The 22765-nt window shown below is 36.6% G+C and overlaps 1 protein-coding gene across 12 annotated transcripts; it reads right to left on the bottom strand.

The window, feature by feature from the left end:
- Positions 1–1141: 1141 nt before the first annotated feature.
- Positions 1142–22012, bottom strand: LOC114308901 (OVARIAN TUMOR DOMAIN-containing deubiquitinating enzyme 6). 12 transcript variants are annotated; one of them, XM_028254602.2, is made up of 11 exons: positions 21796–21926; positions 21589–21604; positions 21431–21508; positions 20713–21368; positions 19966–20127; positions 15855–15932; positions 3094–3172; positions 2846–2991; positions 2410–2475; positions 2127–2301; positions 1142–1611 (listed from the first exon to the last, which is right to left on the bottom strand). In XM_028254602.2, the coding sequence occupies exons 4-11, from the start codon at positions 21343–21345 to the stop codon at positions 1391–1393; spliced, it is 1560 nt and encodes a 519-aa protein (XP_028110403.2). In that variant the 5' UTR covers positions 21346–21368; positions 21431–21508; positions 21589–21604; positions 21796–21926; the 3' UTR covers positions 1142–1390. The 12 variants fall into 12 exon arrangements, with proteins under 12 accessions (XP_028110403.2, XP_028110402.2, XP_082762458.1 ...); XM_028254601.2 differs by having other exon boundaries at positions 20713–21362; XM_082906332.1 differs by having other exon boundaries at positions 1142–1608; positions 21796–21924.
- Between the last annotated feature and the right edge of the window lie 753 nt (positions 22013–22765).

Raw genomic sequence — 22765 nt, 5'->3', positions numbered from 1 at the left:
AAATTTGGAGACTTTTTACATGCATAGAAAGGGTTTACTTGTTACTTTAGCCTCTGCTTTTCTTTAGATCTCGTGTTTCACTACGATAGTATCATAGATCCTGTCAATGCATAGGAAATGAGTGCATTTCTATACTATTCAATCTTAAATAAGTGAAATAGACATAATCATAATTTTGAATCCACCTTTTAAAAAATTAAATTTTTTATTTTCCATATATATATATATATATATTTTCTTTTCAATGATTTTTTTAATATTTCAAGTAATTTTTTTAGTTTTTAAGTACTTTTTTGGGTGAATAATTTTGTATACACCTAACATAAATAAACTTAAAACGTATAATGTCTATAAATTTTTTTTAAAAAAATTCACTAAATATTAAAAATATAAAAAAATAAAAATTCATTATATTTTCATATTCTTGTGTATTTATTGATTTTTTAAAATATATTTTTTTATTACTTTTTAAATATATCTAGGTTAGGTGCATGTAAAAAGTTAAAAAAAAATTCTTAAAATTTTAAAAATATTTACTAAAAACAAAAAATAAAAAAACTCAATTTTCAAAAAATTAAAACCAAACAAGGTCCACATTCTTTCTTCAATTTTTTCAAAAGATTCTTCTTTTATCCCAAATTTATTTTTTCATCAAATTTAATGAAAAAAGAATCTCCAATGCTTTATCTAACTAAATTTTCATCAAATTAAAATTTGCTAAATTATCAATTTGATAATAAAAAAAATTATCCCTTAATTTGATAAACATTTAATAAAAATATTGAAAGTGAGATTAGAGATGCTCTGAGTATGTAACATATGTATTACAACTGAACTCTACAACTGTGTATTACGACTTGACCATCTTGTTAAGGTGGTCTTCATAAATCATCATATAAGGCACATGCAACAGTCATTGCCCAAAACTTGGGTCATGAGTCCACTGCATAGAACTTTGTCATTACATCCACAGAATGGCCTAAATTTTGACATCAACCCACTCGGCAAAGTAGGTCTCCTCTCACATTTTGTACGATTTAACTCGGTGCATCTTAAGAAATAATGCATCTTTTCCTGGAAACCTAAATTCAAACAGGACAGCTCAAATCCCTCACAAGATCATTCATAGCAAAAGCAGAAGTTTGCACATAAGAAAATAAATTACTGCATTCAAATGATCCAATGACTAAATGTTTCAGGGGATTTTAGTTGTTCCATATAACCCGATAATATTCAGTATCAAAACATTAACTAATATATTCATCTAATTAAGTTCAAATTAATTTAGCATATTTGGAGTTCCAAAAGCAGCCTGCCCCACAGTGATAAATCCTCGTCAAATCAAAAGCCAATGTGATCAATCAACTTCAATGCGCACCTAAGCTATTACTCATTCAGTTGCCTTGCCTTTGCTTCTGCTGCTATTGCCCGTCTCCAACAAATAACATAGCATGGAATCGACATCATCTCCAAATATGCTGTAAGCCTCGATCACCTGCAGATAGCTGAACCCCATTGACAGCACCATCTGCATGCTGCTGCTGAGGACAGTATCACCCGAAGGTTGGGCTCTCCCACCATCGACGTTGGTTTCACTCCCTGATGGCCCTGCTTTTATGATTTCAAAACTTTTGGTCAAAATAAGAGCCCGATACCTAGGGTAATAAATGCATAATCTAACCATTTAGCATATTAAAGCTCCGTTTGTTTTGCCAGATAACATTTTTCAATGAAAATCGTTTCTCATGTTTGGTTGCAACCTTGACGGTGGCTGTGGAGATGGGGTAGTGGTTGTGACGGTGCTAGTGGCAGTGGTGCTGATAGGGGGAGGTGGAGGTGGTGGCAGTGGTGAAGTGGTGAAAGGTGATGGTGGTAGGGGTGGAGGTGGTGTTGGTAAAACTCTGATCCAGAAAATGTTTTACCTCCATTCAAAAGAGGAAAAAAAAATTCCGCCTAAACAAGTTCGTTTCCTGTTGACCACGAAAAAAGTTTTCTGTTGACTCTCGTTTTCCGTTGTACATTTTCACCAAAACAAATAGTGTAGAAAAAAAACTTAAAAAGCAATTAACTAGCAAGAACTAAAAATCAACTAAATTATTTAATTGCAATAAACAAAGGAAACTCACTAGCTCCAGATGATGATGGTTCAGCACCAGAAGTAGAAGATTCTCGCCAACCAAGTTGCTGCTTGAACTTGTCATCAGCAAGATACTCAAAACGAGAAGCTTCCATCACCATACGTTCAATTTCTTTTTCCGTGAGCTCAAGATCAGAATAAAATTTCCCTTCCGCAATGAGTACCTTTTATTAAAAATTTAAAAGGATTACCAATCATTTAAGTTATCTTGTTAAGTATAAAGTCTCAACAATTTGCTTCAATACCTATTAAAACAGACAAAAGACACTTACATTATCAATCTGTTGGTCTTGTTGAGCTTTCATAGCAGCCTTGACTTGATCCCTATCAACATTTCTCTGTAGCACAGAGCACAAACATACTGTCCTGAGTCAACCATTGGGTACTGCGGAATAACAAAAACAACTATGCTAGCAATACTTAACAAAATTTTATGACATTCAACATTTTAGTTACAATTGTGTTTGTTTGGCCTCATGCTAATATTATGATATTCAATGTGAAACAATTCCCAAACCAAAACCTCCCAATGCCCAACTCCCCCCACTCCATGGAAAATAGGAAAAATAAAAATGGAAAACAAGCCTGCCCTTCCCTCATACATTTTTTTCCTTATAAACCTTATACTACATCATTTGCTCTGGGAATACAATTACCACAGAGAAATAACAGTGAACCAAGACATCGTATATGTACATATCGACTCACCTCCCTCAGACAGCTAAATCCGAGCCCTGCACCAATCGTCAACCGCCGTGGATCAAAAAGTGAGTTGTAGTGATTCCCGTAATGACGACTTAGTCGTATAGGAGGCGTGTCAGTATTATAGCTTCCGTGAAATGTGTTGATAGGTTCTGCATTCATACAATATGGAATGAAAGTAGTTTAATGGTGAAAAAGTTAACAATTCTTCAAAATGAATGCCAGAAACATCTGATTCTAAAATAAAGCAGCACCTGTGCTATAGGAATAAATATGTATAGGCCGATTATACATTTCAGCCAATGCTTGGATCTCCACATTGTTTCCATAAACCTGAGACCCAAAAAAAAAATGTATATATATAATTATGAATGCCGAAATGACAAGGAAGCACTCTCAAACACAAACTTGGCAGAAAATTGATGCAAAATTAACAAGAAAATAATAAATAGGCATCATGGTTAGAATGTTATTCTCCAAGGATTACAGAAAAGAAAATTAAAAAAATAATAAACGCTGCAACAGGCTGAAGAAAATGCACATCTGATTTGTTCGTCCATCTGCCTTGAACTCTTTCCTCTTGTAAACATAATTAACAAAGTCTCCATAAGGATGTCGCAATGCCTTTCAAGGCTTAATTTACGTTTCCCTGTTATGGGAATTGAACACCTGTGAAGAAGAATTATGTACAAGGCATCTCCGGTGATCATTACTCCAATTCATGGTCGTCCATTAAATATTAATGTCTCCCCATTTATTACGCAACTGACACAAACAGAGTTGCACAACTCCAATACACTACAGTCGCATAGCGGACTATGCATGATCACTTACGAAGTCCAAGGGACTTCTACAAATAAAACTTTCTCATTAATTTTTCTGAGTACGTTCGCATAATTTTTTCAAAAGCAAAAATGTAGGTTTCCTTTCCCTAGCAAAATTAACGAACATGAAATTATAACCTCTTTTTGGGATAGAGCAATGAACATAGTAATATCTTGTTTGAATGCCAGCATATAAATCATTTGATATACCTGTCCCAAAAGCCGAAGCCCCTCTCTCTTTTAACAGAAAAAAAACTACTAAAAAATAATATTTGTTAACCACCCTTAACGGGCAGTATTATGCCTTCACTATAGTACCACTAATCAAACAGTTGTTAAGACCAGAAAAAGTGGTTGGTTCACATTTTGCTCCATTGACCATTTAGTTAAAATGTTCAATCCATAAACATAGATACAACTAAAATGGAAAAGAAAATCATACTTGTCCGAATTTCTACGTGGAACAAATAGTTTGAACACAATCTTTAGATACTAGGGTTTAGAATCTTATTATTATTATTATTATTATTTTCAAACAATATATAGATAGACACACACAAACAAAATTGTTGAATGACAGCAGTTGAATAGAATAGCATAAGTCTTACAATTTCAACAAATCAATAACATGTTCTTCATCTTCCCTCTTCTCTCTCTATCTCTCTTCCCCATTTTTCAATTTTTTTTTTTTTTTTTTTGTGTGTTTTTTCGAAAAAAGCAATTCAGAACCGTTACGTAACGGTGCGTAACAGGCCGTTACGGCGCTATATCAGCCGCTACGGCCGATACATCTGTGAATCTCAATCACACTGCAAAAGCGGCCGTAACGGGTGGCGGTAACTACCACAACCGTTACGTAACGACGTTACGTAATGGTTGCGGCCGCTTTTTAAAACCTTGATTCCAAGTGTACAAAGAGATATGCCTAATTTAATAAAGGCTGTTCATTTCCCTCGGCCTAGGTTAACCAAATCTGCTCTTAAGCTCAACGTTAACTGGGCATATCTCCCTTATCCGAACTTGGTTTTGGGTGGTTCTTGGGTCTAAATTGAACCTCCAAAAGTCTACTTTTCAATGGTGATGGCGTCACATCTAAATTCCAAGTGTACAAATAGATATGCCTAATTTAGTAAAGGTTGTTCATTTCCTTCTTAATGATTTGATGCCCATTCTTTTCTTAAACTAGTTTTCTTCCATCCCCTCCTGTTTCCTTCAAATCCAAACTTATCCAAACCTATAAAAAAGATGTTTTTAAATATTTTTTGAAAGAGTTCACCTTGCTTCCATTTACTTCCACTTTGTCCTTACTCGATTTACTGAAAAGTGCAATATTTTAATGAAAATGGGAGCCTCTGAACATCATAGAAACATTTGAGAAAATATTTTGAAAAGAAAGTTTTAAGGTCTAAAATAGTTTGGCCAAAAAAATGTGCAAAGGTTGGGATTAGAGTTCAAATTCCATGCTTTTATATACATGATTCATACCTAGATCCGATTAAATTTGCATCTTTGGGCTTTAATTGATTATTACATGATTTTGTACGCTATCGAATGTTTTGCAATGTTTTACATGTCATGTTTTCAAAGCCGGATCTTTAGAATCATTCTTGCGTATGTATTGCATTAGAATTTTGTATATAGGATCATGCATATTTTACTAACTTTGTTTTGTAACTGTTCACAGGACATCGGTAAGTATGTAAGTTGTTATGCTTTAGCATCCCACTTGTAAATAATTTTCTTATTATGTTTAGCATCTTACCATGTGGCTATTTGCCTATGTGATATAATTGTAAAAATGTCGGTGGATGGAGGTTGTGTCGTTTAATTTGTAATGATGTTGATTTTTCATGCTTGTAAACTCAATTTATTTGGGTTGTACATCTTAAAAACTTTTCAAAATATATGAAATCAAATTGTTCCAAAATGAATGGCATAATCTATATTTGTATGCTTCACATAGTAAATTTTTGAATTTATTAAATAATTAGAATATGAACATATAAAGAAAATAAAATTCATATCATGATTTAGTAAAGGCTGATCTTTTGATCGGATGAGCGGGGGTGCTCAATTAATGACCTTCCCTCTCATACCTAAGGTTCCAAATCGAGATAACTTTGGTTACGACTAATAGTGGCCTTGGCACGAGTCACACGTTTTCTAATTTTCCCAAAATAAATATTAGGTAGCGATTCTGAGATCTGATAACGCAGTCCATTTGTGGCAAATATTTTTTTTTGCAATAAAATGGATTTTCTAAAAGTTGCCAAATGTGGATTCTCGTCTACGTTTCACATTGCACTCGTGAGACTAGATCAAAGAAATCAAGGGTCTGAACTGTTTAACGCGCACGGGTACCCCTCGGGCATGTTACAGTTTCTGGCGACTCTACTGGGGATTTTATGAAACCTTGACTCGAACTCCATGATATGACTTTTATTTTCAATTATATGTTTATTGCATTGCATTGCATGCATTGGTGCACTTAAAGTCCCTGTGTTGCCTAGATACTGGTGGGAGCACAGCCACACTTTTTGTGACACTACACCTATCTCTACGTTATTTTGGAGGCCTTTTGTTATAATCTTTTGAGATCTAAAGATTCTCAGACTTTGAAGAGAGGCTATATTGACTCTTTTGATTTCCTAAGATCTTCATTGGTTATGACCCAAAAGACTCTTTGGTAACTCAACCCCTAGAGTAGAGCTAACCCTGTACATATAGTGAGCTATAATACCTTTCAAAATTAGGACAGGACGCTCTCCCAGTTCTAGGATGTATGATGCCGCTTGTTTGAATAGTGAATCCTAGATCATTTCAAAAGCTAGGATAGGATAACCCTACCCTCCATTGGGGTGTTTGTTCTCTTTCCTGCTATGTGTTATGCGCAATGTATTGGATCTATACACGGGTTCTCAAATTCGAATGAGTGGTCCAGGCATTTCAATTTATGAGGTTGAATTTAGTTTTTCGGTGATGTATCCAATGGTCAGTTGTGCGAATTGGGCCAAAGCGCTGCCGTGGTTCTGATTGGAAGTTCTATTTTTGCTAAGTTGTAGCACCATTACTTCAGAAAAGTCCGATATCTCACAAAGTCTACCAGTGTAAATAAATAGAACTTGCGGAATATCCGACCATTTCTGTGATTGGGGAGTGACCGCCTGTTGATTACACGAACTTTAGTTTGAATGTTATTGATGGCCCATACTTTGACTAACAATTTGAGAATGGTTTTATTCTGAGTTCTGAATTGAGTATTGAGTCTAAGTTTGATTGCACTAAGTTTATAGAGTTAGGATCAGGCTCAAGTCATTCTAGTGAGTCATAGTTTGTTGATTTCGAGAGTGCTAACCTAGACATTTCTGTCCTGTCTAGGTCTTCTTTATCATTTTCTTTTGAATCTGTTGTCATCGCTGAGTCGTAGTTTCTTTCAATAAAAGTGCCATAGATTCAACCTACTTCTCTGTGCCTTTAATTCATTACATTGGTCAAAAATTACAAAACGTTTTTCCAAAACTCTACTAAAAACAAAGAGGAAGAAATTCCTCGGGATTTGCAAATTTTGATCGACTGAGAGGAAGAGAGGTGTGCTAAGCCCTTGATGAATGAGATCATTTCTGTTAATGTGGGTACTGAGAAGAATCCTGACTTGGTCTAGATTGATTCTATATTGTCTTCGTAAGAGCACGAGCGATTAGTCACTTTGTTAAAAGATTTCAAAAAAATATTTTTGTGTGATCCTATGAAGACATGCCTGGAATTGATCTTGAGATTGTACAACATAGGATCCCTCTCGACTTGAGGTCTGACCTCCTTAGCTTTCAAACCTTGATTCAAAATGTTCAGTAATCAACAAAAGTATAAGGCTTGCATAGCCGGAATGGAGGAAGCCCTTGAACTAGGGGCAATAAGGTCGGATATGATTCAGATTGAAAACTTTCCTTGAACTAGGGGAAATAAAGTCGGATGTGATTTAGATTGGAAGCAACTTTTGAACTAGGGACAATAAGGTTGGATGTGATCAAAGATTTAAAAGGTTTTCTGTCATTTTTTCACTCTCAAGTCCTCGTTACCAAGGTCACATTAACTTGTACTTTTTTTTTCAGTCGAACACTCGCCGAAAAATGCACAGTAGTTGTCACCGGTGATACTTTTCCGTCGGGCGGCCGACCAATGACATTTTGTTTCGTATTCATTTTATTCCGGCAAGCATACAAGGGTGCGTTTGGGAGGGTTTTTGCTCGTTGTCGCTGGCAATGCTTTTCTGTCGGGCAGTCGAGCGGTGTTGCTCTGTTTTGTGTCCATTTTATTCTGGCAAGCGTATAGAGGTGCATTTGTTTTCCTTTCATTGAGTTGTATTTTGTGTTTTGGTTTGTGATAGGCTCAATATTCAGTTCAAAATTCATTAAAATGCAGTTATTTTCAAAGTTCAAAATTCAAAACAAAATGATTTTTATGCTCAGTATTGTGCCATTCATGCCATTCAGATTTGCAGAACACACTCGTTTTATTACTGCTAGGTATTTACCCCGATCAACTTTGTACAAGCATATATACCCCCCAAAAAAAAAAACAAAGACGACAAAAACAACAAACAAAAGAAAAAAAAGAAAAAGAAAAAAAGACAAAGGGATTTTTCTTTTCCAATGAAGGCCGTAAGCCGACCTCACTTACTCGACTCTCTTGCCGATCTCTTCCTCTTGATTTCGTCTTGGAAAACCCTTTAAGGCCCTGCCTCAGTGCTTGCAAGACCGCTAAGAGAGTTGACTCCCTGCTAGCCATCAAAAGCAGAGTACGGCGGAAATCCGAATCGGACCATAATGGTGGCTTTCCGTTTCAGCTCTTTATTTTCCGCCTTCAGTGCGCTAATCTCTGCTCGCGCATCCTTGTACATATGTTGGAGCAGAAAAAGTTAGGCGTTTAATCAATGTACCTCACTTGTCCTGTTCTGTAGTCGGTAAGACAAATTGGAGACTGCAGCCACTGTCTCCATACAGGACTTCAGCGTGTAGTGGTTGGCTTCAATGTCAGATTGAGCTGCCATTATTTGCTCGATTGACAGCGTAGGGAGGTTAGGAACAGTAGGGAGCAGGGGCACTCTGTCCAAGGGAGCTTATGGGATCATTAAGGTCTAGAAAGAGAGTGAGGGGACGAGACGAGGCCACGTGTCAGAGAAGAGAGGTGTAAAAAGGAGTGGCAGAGTAATAGCAGAGAGTAGACTGAGTTTTGGTAGCCTTTCTCCTCCACTCAGTCTCTCTGTTCTATCTCTCTCAAGCAATGATGAAAAAGAAGACAAAAGAGAAGGAGACAGAAGAGAGTGATGAAAAAGAAGACGGAAGAGGAGAAAAAAAAGAAGAGAGTGATGAAGAAAGAGACAGAAGAGGAGGAGAAGAAGACAGAAGAGCAAAACAGAAGGTGACAGCCAAGGCTTGTTAGCTGGCTGACGCACAAGTTGAAGTCGCGTATCAGGCGCGTCAGGTGACGAGAGAGAGAGAGAGAGAGAGAGAGAGAGAGAGAGAGAGAGAGAGAGAGAGATAAAAACAAGAGAGACTGGAGTTATATACATGTGTATATGTATTGTATATTTATGTATTATACATATTTATTCGAATATTTTTGTCACAAGGGTGGCTTGGTTAAGTGGTTTGGTTCAGCAGTTAAGGATTGAGAGGCTGAGCTTGAGCCTAAGGTCAAAGGTTTGAACCCCCATAGCAACGAGTGTTTCTTTTTAGTGTTCTAGTTTTATGTATATGTGTATCATATACCTATTATAAATATATATTTGTTTGCATATTTTGTTACAAGAGTGGCTCGATTTGGTAGTCTGGTTCGACAGTTAAGGACTGGGAGGCTGAGCTTAAGGTTGGGGGTTTGAACCCCCGTATCAATACATTTCTGTTTGTTTTTCCTTATTTTTGTGTGTTTTGTGTACGCTGACGTAAGCAAACGGCATATTCCTTATCAGTAATGGAATATGCCCCGTGAACGTCAACGAACAAAATATTTCCCAAATGTGTATACCGTATGTACATATCTGTGTGTATTTATATATATATATATATATATGTGTGTGTGTGATGTGTGTCTCTGTATATGTATATAGCTTGCCTGTGTGTGCCTGTATACATATTTGTATTATGTATATGGTGTTCATAAGCATCCGATATTTGGTATTTACAAAAAAAAAAAATCATTCTACGATACCTTCTTCCACTCGCAAGAGACACGTTTGGACTTCGAATTTACCTTCGCTCCTTTCACGTGAAACGTGTTAGGATTTGATGTTTACCCGGCTAAAACCTTCGCCTTCTCTGTATGAGTTACGGCTAGGTATGCCTGTTGTTCAGTTCACCTTTCTCCTCTCGTGGGAGACGCGTTTGGATTTGTTCACTATTTCTCCTCTCGCATGAGACGCTTTTGGATCTCAAGTTCACTTTCCTCCTCTCGCGTGAGACGCGTTTGGATCTCAAGTTCACTATTCTTTCTCTCGTGCGAGACGAAGCGTTTGGATCTCAAGTTCACTATTCCTTTTCTCATGCGAGACAAAGCGTTTGGATCTCAAGTTCACTATCCTCCTCTCGCGCGAGACGCGTTTGGATCTCAAGTTTACTATTCCTCCTCTCGTGCGAGACGCGTTTGGATCTCAAGTTCATTATTCCTCCTCTCGCGTGAGACGCATTTGGATCTCAAGTTCACTATTTCTTCTCTCGCGTGAGACGCGATTGGATCTCAAGTTCACTTTCTGCCTCTCGCGTGAGATGCGTTTGGATCTCAAGTTCACTTTTCTCCTCTCGCGTGAGATGCGTTTGGATTTCAAATTCACTTTCCTCCTCTCGCGTGAGACGCGTTTGGATCTCAAGTTCACTATTCCTCCTCTCACGTGAGAAGCGTTTGGATCTCAAGCTCACTTTCTTCCTTCCGCGTGAGACGTGTTTGGATCTCAAGTTCACTTTCCTCCTCTTGCGTGAGACACGTTTGGATTTCAAGTTCACCATTCCTCCTCTCGCGTGAGACACGTTTGGATCTCAAGTTCACTATTCCTCCTCTCGCGTGAGACGCGTTTGGATCTCAAGTTCACTATTCCTCCTCTCGCGAAAGACGCGTTTGGATCTCAAGTTCACTGTTCCTCCTCTCGCGCGAGACGCGTTTGGATCTCAAGTTCACTGTTTCTCCTCTCACGTTATACGCGTTTGGATCTCAAGTTCACTATTTCTCCTCTTGCGTGAGAAGCGTTTGGATCTCAAATTCACTTTCCTCCTCTTGCGTGAAATGCGTTTAGATGTCAAGTTCACTTTTCTCCTCTCGCGTGAAATGCGCTTGGATCTCAAGTTCACTTTCCTCCTCTAGTGTGAGACGCGTTTGGATCTCAAGTTCACTATTCCACCTCTGGCGTGAGACACGTTTGGATCTCAAGTTCACTATTCCTCCTCTCGCGTGAGACACGTTTAGATCTCAAGCTCACTATTCTCCTCTCGCATGAGATGCGTTTGGATCTCAAGTTCACTTTCCTCCTCTCACGTGAGACACGTTTGAATCTCAAGTTCACTTTTCACCTCTTACGTGAGACGCGTTTGGATCTGAAGTTCACTTTCCACCTCTCGCGTGAGACACGTTTGGATCTCAAGTTCATTTTCCTCCTCTCGCGAGATGCGTTTGGATCTCAAGTTCACTATTCCTCCTCTCGCGTGAGACGCGTTTGGATCTCAAGTCACTTTCCTCCTCTCGCGTGAGACGCGTTTGGATCTCAAGTTCACTATTCCTCCTCTCGCGTGAGACGTGTTTGGATCTTAAGTTCATTTTCCTTCTCTCGCGTGAGACGCGTTTGGATCTCAAGTTCACTTTTCTCCTCTCGCGTGAGATGCGTTTGGATCTCAAGTTCACTTTTCTCCTTTCGTGTGAGACGCATTTGGATTTGTTCACTATTTCTCCTCATGCGTGATACGCATTTTAATCTGTTCACTATTTCTTCTCTTGCGTGATACGCGTTTTGATTTGTTCACTATTTCTCCTCTCTCGTGAGACGCGTTTGGATTTGTTCACACCATCTTTCCCCCTTTCGCGTGAGACGCGTTAGATTGTTGATTTATTCGGTTAAAAACATCAATTGCGCCTGTTGTTCACACCACCTTTCCTCCTTTTGTGTGAGACGCGTTAGGTTGTTGATTTCTCTTGGTTGAGGTCTTCCCTCTCTTTTCATATGCAATGCAAGGAGATGTTTCTAAATGGTTGCACCCTCTCGTTATTCGCTTACTTCTTTCCGTGTGAGACATGGCTTGCTTTTTGTTTAGATTTAAGCTTTTCATTCATGTTATCACATTGCTCATTGCATGATCATAAGTTTTTAAAAAATAATCAGCTTCGCGAGGCGTGCAAGTCCAATATTTTTGTGCATATCATTTTGCATCTTGCCCTGAACTAGGCAAGTTTGATTCCTTGCAAAGGGATACGTCGGCAACCTTCTCGCTCAACCACTTGCATCTTGTTTGTTTGCCCAAATCTTACAGCCTTGTCAAAAAGGTCGTCATCGGGCTTTGACACAAACTCACGTTATGAAATGATTTCAAGCTCTGTTAAAGAGGGGCAACTGTAGACATCCCATTTTAACCAGCCCTAAAAATTGAGCGCTTTCTGTTGATTACCCGATGATGATAATCAGAATGTGTTTCTCACAGAATCCTCAGTAAGAGAGATGGAATTTGAACTTTAATCCCAACCTCCACATTTTTTTGGCTAAACTATTTTAGACTTTAAAACCCTCTTTTCAAAATATTTTCTCAAATGTTTCTACGATATTTCGAGGCTCCCATTTCAATTAAAATATTGCACTTTTCAGTAAATCGAGTAAGGACAACGTGGAAATAAATAGAAACGAGGTGAGCTCTTTCAAAAATATTTAAAAGCATCTTCTTTATAGGTTTGGATTTGAAGGAAACATGAAGGGATGGAAGAAAACTGGTTTAGGAAAAGAATGAGCATCAAATCATTAAGAATGAAATGAAAAACCTTTACTAAATTAGGCATATCTTTTTGTACATTTGGAATTTAGATGTGACGCCATCACCACTGAAAAGTAGACTTTTAGAGCTTCAATTTAGACCCAAGAACCACCTGAAACCAAGTCCGGATAAGGGAGATATGCCCATTCGAAGATGGGCTTAAAAGCAGATTTTGTTGACCTAGCCCGAGGGAAATGAACAGCCTTCACTAAATTAGGCATATCTCTTTATACACTTAGAATTTAGATGTGAGGCCACCCCCATTGGAAAGAAGACTTCTGGGGCTTCAATTTAGACCCAAGAATCACCTAAAAGCAAGTTCAGATAAGGGAGATATGCCCATTTGAAGTTAGGCTTAAGAGCAGATTTTGTTAACCTGGCTCAAGAGAAATGAACAACCTTCACTAAATTAGGCATATCTCTTTGTACATTTGGAATTTAAATATGAGGCCACCACCATTGGAAAGTAAACTTCTGGGGTTTCAATTTAGACCCAAGAATCACCTAAAACCAAATCTGAATAAGGGAGATATGCCCGTTTGAAATTGGGCTTAATAGCAGATTTTGTTGACTCGGCCCAAAACAACAGGAGCCCCGTTTTTCTTAGTTTTGGCTCGGTTGGGACACCCCATTTACCTATTTTCTCATACATTCAAGTGCATCCACTCATTCTCCATTATCTCCACTCACCCTCAATTATCAAAAGAGATTTTGGCCGTGTCATAAAAGATAAATCAAAAACAACAAAGTCTTGATCATCATTGTCATCTTTGTCATGCCTATCACCTTTGTCTCCCACCTTGTCCCCCATTTCTTGACTTGTTTATTCCTACATGGCTTATACATTCAGATCAGATATTGAAGAGGGAGAGGATGGAATGAAGGAGAAGAAAAATCATTCGAGAGAGTTAGAGAGAAAAGAGAGCAAAAGATGAAAAATTGTCTACATTGCAACCTTGAGTCAAAACACTTCAAAGCTTCCATAGCTACTGAAATTCCTCATTTTCATACACCAAAACCACTCCAAAAATTCTGATATAGCCAAAGATCAATTGGCTTGATCAAAAAGAAGAGTGTTTAGTGATTGAAAGTGAGAAAAACTAAAGAGTTAGTCATTTTCTATACCATAAACTCCATAATTTCGAATTGAGAATTTGAAAACACACTTCCTACACTTGAAGGTAATCAAGAGGCAGTTTGTGAACTAAGGAGTTCATTCTTTTCTTGGAAGGTGAATTTCACAAACTTTTCATTTTCTTGCATTTCTTACTTATTTTGCTCTTTTGTTTTGATTACTTTATTCTTTTGCTTTGATTTCTTATTATATTATATATTGTTGTAATCTAATTGAAAGTGGAGAGTTAAAACTCCCATATATATTATTGTTAGTTCTGTTTTTGTTGTGGAAATCTAAGAAAACAGAGTTGGCCCGAGCCTACCGGGCTACCCGGCCTGTTAGTTGGTCGAGTAGCCACCTAAAAGTACACCATCACACCCACGACCTTCATGACTGTGCCCACGACCTCTAGGCAAAACTGGGCAACCTTCCGACGTTGAGAAGATCAACCTCCGATGGTCTTTGAAGCACTTGAAGCTGCTGTTTCCTTATGTTTATTTTATTTTGAGTGTTTGTGAGGATTTTTATACTGTGTTGTAATATTTATTCATCTCCCTTAAATTTGTAATATTTAAAGTGTTGTAATAATTCTCCATCCCCACTTCTTATCTATCCATGGGTGCACTTGAATGGATTAGAAAATAGGTAAATGGGATGTCCCAACCAAGCTAAAACCAAGTAAAACGGGATTATTGCTATTTTGGGCCGAGTCAACAAAATCTGCTATTAAGCCCAACTTCAAACGAGCATATCTCCCTTATCCGGACTTGATGTTAGGTGATTCTTAGGTCTAAATTGATGTCCCAAAAGTCTACTTTCTAATGGTGGTGGCCTCACATTTAAATTCCAAGTGTACAAAGAGATGTGCCTAATTTAGTGAAAGCTGTTCATTTCTCTTGGGCTAGGTTAACAAAATCTACTCTTAAGCCCAATTTCAAATGGGCATATCTCCCTTATCTGGACTTGCTTTTAGGTGATTTTGAGGTCTAAATTGAAGCCCCAGAAGTCTCCTTTTCAATGGTAGGGGCCTCACATCTAGATTCCAAGTGTACAAAGAGATATGCCTAATTTAGTGAAGGCTGTTCATTTTCCTTGGGCCAGGTCAACAAAATCTGTTCTTAAGCCCAACTTCAAATGGGCATATCTACCTTATCCAGACTTGGTTTTAGGTGGTTCTTGGGTTTAAATTGAAGCCCCAGAAGTCTACTTTCCAATGGTGATGGCGTCACATCTAAATTCCAAGTGTACAAAGAGATATACCTAATTTAGTAAAGGCTGTTCTTTTCCTTCTTAATGATTTCTTCCATCCCCTTCTGTTTCCGTCAAATCCAAACCTACCTAAACCTATAAAGAAGATGTTTCCAAATATTTTTTCAAAGAGTTAACTTCCCTTCCATTTATTTCCACTTTGTCCTTACTCGATTACTGAAAAGTGCAATATTTTAGTTGAAATTAGAGCCTCGGAACATTGTAGAAACATTTGAGAAAATATTTTGAAAAGAAGATTTTAAGGTCTAAAATAATTTGGCCAAAAAAATGTGTAAAGGTTGGGATTAAAGTTTAAATTCCATCTCTTACTGAGGATTCTATGAGAAACACATTCTGATTGTCATTATCGGGTAATCAACACAAAACGCCCAAGTCTTAAGGCTGGTCACAATGGGGTGTCTACACAAGATAAGCTTAGAGAGGAAAGGGTTGGCAGTCAGAGAGACGAACCCAAGAAAAGTTTCCTAACCAACTTTGGAATGAAACTCTTTTGGAAACTAAGGAACCTTAAAATTCCTAAAAATAAAAGTTTCTTGCAACTATGACTTTTGCAAACTTGTATTTTCTCCTTGTCATTCCAGCATCAGCTAGCCCATTGTCGCCTTTGGAACAAAAAATGATAATAAAAAGTTATCGAAATAGCTCTACCACTAGAATCAACTACACAAAATCTTTGGCATTTGTTTTATATCACCAGAACTGATCAAACAGGAAAAATGGAAAAATCATGTGAGCAATGAATGAAGAGAGTGTACTATTTGTATTTGCATTAGAAGGAACAAGCAGTCAACAAAAATCTATCACACCTTATCTCTTCTCTTCCTTTTGCAATAAGACATGAAACCTTCTGTTATAAACTGAGAGAAGTGATCTCTCTCCTGCTCCTGCATGGACAGAAACAAAGATCAATCATATAAGCACTCCAAGAAAAATAGTTGCACTCAAAAGAAATGGCTGGCACAACCATTAATGGCACATCCATAAAATTATGCTAAGTAACCCTAAAATATCCCAAGTAGGTCTTACAAAATAAAGAAAACAAAATAACGTGCAACCATAGCATATAAACACCTCAACTTTAATATGGAAAAACTAATTACGAACCCAAAAAAAAAAAAAAAAACTATAGTGAAAATGGCTAGAAACTAAGGAAGGGAAAAATCTACACTGCACACCATCAGTGTATGCAAAAAAAATAAAATAAAATAAAAGAAAAAAAAAAAAAGAAAGAAAAGAAAAGAAGCAATATCCATAAACAAAAATTCAAAAGTCATAAAATGTCTATGGAATCAGTAAAGAAGCCCAATATAGTACTCAGAGTCCTCACGACCCAGCTATATTCATAATCAACTTAGGACAATTTACAATTAAGGCTATAAGGAAGAATATGTATGAAATTGGTTGGAGTTTGAGGTTAGTCTTGGTTTAAAAATAAAAGAAAAATACTTGCACAATATTTTGGCACAAGGCAAAATGCTTGGGAACTAAAATGATGGTAACAAGGGTTAAGGTTTTAGGATCAAAAGCCTAGGCTTTTGAGCATAAATATAGGGTTAGTAAAAGAATATTAATTGTTCAAAGCTATCTAAGGCTTGTAGTATCCCGATATTTATGTAGTTTCTCGAAGCTTGTTCAATTGTCTCCACAAAAGCCTTGCTTACATTTGAGCATAGTTAATGCAAAACAGAATATCCCAGCATCGGACTTTTATAGTCAATAGAGGATTTTGATGCTACATCTATTGAACAACTACAAAAGTATATTGGCTTTGGAAGCCTAAACTTTAGTATGTGGGTCCCACAAGAGTGAAAAAACTTTCTATTTTGGGAGGCAAAGAAACCAATATGTGTCAATCAATATTTAAAACCTGATATGCCGAGCCGAAGCAGACAAGTTGTCTCATAATCAAGTTAATGTTTTTCTTGGTAGCTCTTCAAGAGTTTCACAATATGTTTGCAACCAAATTCTTTTAGAAATTGGATTTCAACATGGGAAAGGACTGGAATAGAAATCCATTTTTTGCATTTGGAAGTAATTGGAATTGAAAGGAAATAATTCCATTTTTAGTTTGTTTGGTTTGTTAAGAAATCGAAAAGGAAAAAATTATAGACAATAATGCCCCTATTGCATTAACTTGAACAAAGGGAGAGAATGTGAATAATCATATTGGATTAGGTTTTATTAATTCCAATTATTTAAAATCTAATAATTTTCCATGGGATTTCCAATTGGCCTTTTTTCCTTTTAAATCCTAACAAATCAAATCCCACTTTAAATTCTATCCATACCAAAAAGTCCAAATACCAATTCCATCAAACCGAATTTATGCAAGCCAAGAATTTTTGAATTTCATACCAAACCTAATGGAGGATGGATCCCTAAGTACAGTTGTTAACACTACCCACAATCAACAAATGGTGCCTAGGGTTTCAAATTCTAAGGGTTCTGGGTGAAAATATGAAATTAGGAATAGGTATCTAAAAGGGGTTAATTTGGCTAAGATTTGTTGTTAAATTTGGTATATAATTAAAACAAAAAGCTTCCTAGAAAATTGGTGCAGCAAGTAAAAATCAGAATCAGATTGTTCGGTAACAAGTGCAAGGGTTTAATCATTAAAGGTCAGGGATTGTGAAACTTAAAATAGGATTACTTAAGAGGCTGATAAATAAAAATAATTTTTCATAGCAGTGAAGGAGAAGGAGAAGAAGACAAGATTTACCAAGACTCACAAGGAGCCCCACCTCGAGCAAATGCACGTAGTTAATGTTAAACAAGGTTGTTCAATTATCAGAAGAGCAGTTGATCCAATATAAAAATTATCATCTTTGACAACTCTTGGCCAACTGAAGGATTTCCAAACTATTTAGGAATTAACTAATTCTAAACAAGTAAGTCAGTAAGAACAAAAGAAAGCCAAATGGCCACGGTGCAATTACTGAACCAACCTCCATTTGTAAATTTATGAATACGCTATTATGGAAACTCAAGTCCATTTCAAAATAAAAAGTTATAAGAAAACCAATTACAAGTAGTCCCCACTGATCATGGGTCAGAAATGGCTAGACTGATTGGTACAATGGTTGGGTTCAAATAGACCATTTTTTTTAAAAAAAAAAAAAATTTACCCCCTTCTTTCTCAACCATACTTTCTAAGGTGCAGATCCCCATCAAAAGGCTTTTGTCCAAACATACTTATATGTTAGGGTAATGTCTACTCTCCCTCTGCAATCAATTAACATCTTGAAGTTGCACATTATCCCTTTCTTGCAGTAGATTGGGGGAAAAAGTGTTCCTACATTTATACACTTTTTTTTATAAAAAAAAAAAAAGAAGAGAGAGAGAGGGCGGATGTGTTTGGTTTGGTTTTGGGTGATAAATTTTTACAAAAAAACCTGGGGAAAGAGTTCAAAATTTTTTTTAGTTTGTTCGGTTGTATATTTTGGAAATAATTTTAGAGTGTGGGAGTTTTAGAATGATGTGATATTTTGTTGTAGTTGAGTAGAAGTGTGTAAGAGAAAAAGTGATTGAGAATGAGAGAGGAGAGAGAAAAAGTGATTGATTGATGTGTAGGAGATAGAAAGTGATTTTGGGAATTTTTTTTCAAAATCACTAAAGCAAACAAAATTTTAGAAAATTTTCTCCAAAATTTGTTTCTCAAAAACAAACCAAACAAAGTCAGCAACTCTCATACAAGCCCCCGGCAGTTCATTGATTTTGAATTGTACAACATTGATCGGTTGTTAGAACGTATTGATTTGACCCCATAAACGAGACCACCACCCAATAGCATGTTGCTACCAAAAGTATTCCAGTTGCCTTTAGAGAACTTCCTTCTTGTATCATTAAACCGTCCCACAACTTCGACAAATCACTTAGCCCGTTCATCTTCAGCGCAAGAGTGCTCGATCAATGAGCTATTACACACAAAATCTTGATGTCTAAAGAATCTAAAAAACAACTTCATATTGTATCATGGGTAATTAAACCATGGTTTCTTTATTCCAATGTAATAAAGAAGGTACTTCTCCGAGCCATAGTATGCTCTATGGCCAACAAAAAGGGACGTATCAGTAGAGAGGAGGCAAAAATTTTAGCTTTCATTGACAACTTGAAAGAAACAACTTTGTCAAGACACAATCAAGCTAAGTAGATAGAAATGTGGATATTATTATTGGATAAATTACAAAAACTTGAATCACATGTGAAACTTATCATTCTCAATCCATACGATCCGCTCATACAATGAAAGAGCAGCAAATGACAAGTCACATGATAAGGGTGAATTCTTGCATCATTTCATAAAACCAAGTAACAATTCAACATTTCTACCCCACTGCTAATGTGGATTACTATTATGTAGGATAGGCAATGCACCCAGGACTATTAGCTTGTTTCTCACCCCATTCAATACTATTTGCATCTCTCTAGGTTATCTAAAGAGGATCTATGAAGTTCCAAAGGTTTAATGGACATCCTTATTCCCCTTCAGCTGAGTTATAGAGTTAGATGGAGTTGGCTATTTGGGTTTCCTCATACATTAGCATTTGTTTAATGCTTTCCCTGTTATATTCTACAAACTTGTGAATAATACATTTTCCTTTATTTGTGCAATTGCCTCAACTCAATAACCTATGGTTTCTAAAAAATAAAAAATAATATATTCTTAAACCAACGATCAGACTTGGTTACAAAGAGAGACTCTAGAATGTTGTCTCACAAGCACATTGTGAGACATCCTCTGATGCTTTACAAATTTATCTCCCACTCCTACTCTCTCTTGGTGGGAATGTTGGGCCACTAGGTGATAAGAAAAATATGGTAAAAATAAATGGTCATTCTAGCAGTGTTGTTTTTTCCAAGACATAAAAATATAGAGTGAAGATGTGTACTCTGAAAGTAAGCATTGAAAGAGCCTACCATGTAATCAATACACATTTGTCTAACCAAATTATAAGCTTCACAATCCCCATATACTTGATCTGCAACAGCACGAAAGAGGCAGTTCCCATCCTCCAGCATTCGTTTGACTTCTAAACCTTTTGCCCGTCTTACATCGATCTCAAACTGGCGTTCTCTCTCCTGAAAAAAATGCAACATGTCAATTTGACAATAATTGAATTGGCTAGTCAAAAGATTAAGCTATTTTTCACATTGGATAGAAAACTATGGAAATTAGCAAATGTTAATAAACTACATATCTAAGATGCTTCGATACTGTAGGCTTGAAGGATAGCCTTGATCTTATCCTGGTACATAAGCCTACATTGGAGTTTAACAATTAAGGGACTTCAAATTGAAGATGCAATTGATATCTCAAGCATAGCATTCAATAGGAGAAGGGCAAATTACGCATTAGCCACAAGGTGCAGGCATCACTTTCACTTCACATTGAACAATGCATTTATGAAAATTTATATTTGGACAAAGAAAGTTTAGCTCATATGACTATGAGCAATTGTGCAATAAACCACGGCAAAGAAAGAGAAGTTACTTCCACATATCTTCATGCAGCTTGATCCTTAAGTGCGTGAACCATCAATTACCAGTGAAGTCAAGGGTTTGTAGATGAGCACTTAAATTGCCTAACTAGTTCATTACCCCAGATATCTCTCGTTTAACAGAAAAAATGTTAAAATTGAAAGAAAAAAAGAAAAAACTACTTACTGCATCATCGTAGCAGGGGCCAAAGCAAGGACCCTGCTCATCAGCACTATTATAACCTTCACTTTCACAATGAGACCTTGGCGAAGAAGGTCTAGACCCAGTTGGTGAAGTCCTAGTCGAAACAATCGGCCACGCAGCTGTTCTTCTAGACGGTCCAATCCGTGGAGAATTTGAACTACCAGACAAAAATCTCCTAGAATTCGAGTTTCCTGAAGAAGGTTTTGGCGGTGGGACTGGAGGTGGAGGTGGATACGAGCTGCCAGTAACCGTCTGCAAAGAATCACCACCGGAACCCTCAGTTTCATTTTCCATAATTCGCAGCGCACCCAATGCGCTCGTCAAATCCCCTGAACCAACATCATCATTCCCAACTATCTCACTATCAACTGTTTGATCATTATCTTGGTCATCCTCGGGCAAAAGATCATTGGTTTTTGCTGACTTATGATCATCACTACCAAAACACTCTACAAAATTTTCCACAACAACCTGTTCTTGCACTTCCTCTCCAATTTCAACCTGAGGCTGGGGTGGAGCTGAAGTTGAAGTAGAAGAGCTGGGTAATGAAGATGACCTGCTAGGGTTCGACGATGATGGGCCAGCTGAACCTCGCTGAACCAAAATCCGAGTCATTTTGTTTCTTTGTCAACCTGAAACTTCAAGAAACCCAAAATTAAAGGTATAAAACCCTAATTTTCAATTTGTCTCGTGTTCTTGCCTTGGGTAGATTCACGGCAATCCCTCGGTTGAATGATTTGATACAGCACAGTGCCGTCTGATCCTCGCGAATCGATCTCTGCATTCCCCTAACAATTATCATGAGACAAATCCCTCTAAAGAATCCCAATTTACACGAAAAAAGGTTCGATAATTCACCTTCCACAAGCCCTAACTGCAATAAATTCACAAAAATCAAAACATTAAAAGATACCCAATTCAACCCAAAAGGCATCAAATCAAAGTCATTTCTAATTTTTTTCAATATCCAAGAAAATCAGACATCAATTGAAGAGCCAAACAAAGAAACTGAAAATGGGGCAAAAAAGAAAACCTTGGAAGAGTTGGGAGAATTCAGAGACTCACCCGAGTGATGTCGAAGTCGTGTATGAGGTAGAGAATGACTGAGATATCTAAATTCTGAGCTGAGAGAGCGTATAGAAAGGAAGAACAAGATTGGGTTTTCGCGGAAGCCAAACAAAAGGTTAACTTAATGGCGAAGGATGGGGAAATTTCATGTTACCTGCACATGTGAATTTTGATGGGTGGATTCTACTTACTTACCATTAATACTTTTACATTATGTTTGGAAACTTAGGACAGAAAACAAAAGAAATGGTTAATTAAATTATAAGAGAAAAGAAAAAAAAAAAAAATGGTTGTGATTTTTTTTTTGTTTGAATAAAGAAAAAATAAAATAAAAAAAATAATTGTGATTTCTCTTATTTCTGTTTGGTTAGATTTCATTAAGAGAAAAGAAAAAAAATTATTTTATGTTATATTACCAAAATAATCTTTTTATATTTTCAATCATTTTATTTCTTTTATTTCTATAGGGACAAAATTGGTATTGTAAAATAGTAGTTTCTTTTCTCTCTCAATCTCTTCACTTTTAGGAAGATTGAAAATGGGGCTTATAAGATAAATGAATTTCTCTCCATTTCTTCCTATTTCTCTCCACTTAAGTTATTCAAACAAGTAAGAAAAATACATATCTCTCCATCTCTTTTCTTTTCTCTCCAAATCACTCAATCTAAACATAGCGTTAGTACATGATTTTATTTGTATATTATAGGATTCTATTTACATATCATTAATATTTTTAATATTGGTTTTATTTGTATATTATAGGATTCTATTTACATATCATTAATACTTTTAATATATGATTTTATTTGTATATTGTTAATATTTTTTGAGATAAATTGTAAATACATCTTTTGAAATTTTTTGAAATTATAATTTATTCTTTATGATTCTTAAAATTATATTATGCTCCTTAAGATTTCTAATTTCATAACAAATATGTCTTTTATTAATAAATCATCAAATTAAT

This window comes from Camellia sinensis, chromosome 14 (genome assembly GCF_055761805.1).
Source record: "Camellia sinensis isolate YWXY chromosome 14, ASM5576180v1, whole genome shotgun sequence".
Taxonomy (NCBI): Eukaryota; Viridiplantae; Streptophyta; class Magnoliopsida; order Ericales; family Theaceae; genus Camellia; species Camellia sinensis.
Note: the sequence above shows the minus strand (reverse complement) of the source record. Positions and strands in the feature narration are given on the sequence as shown.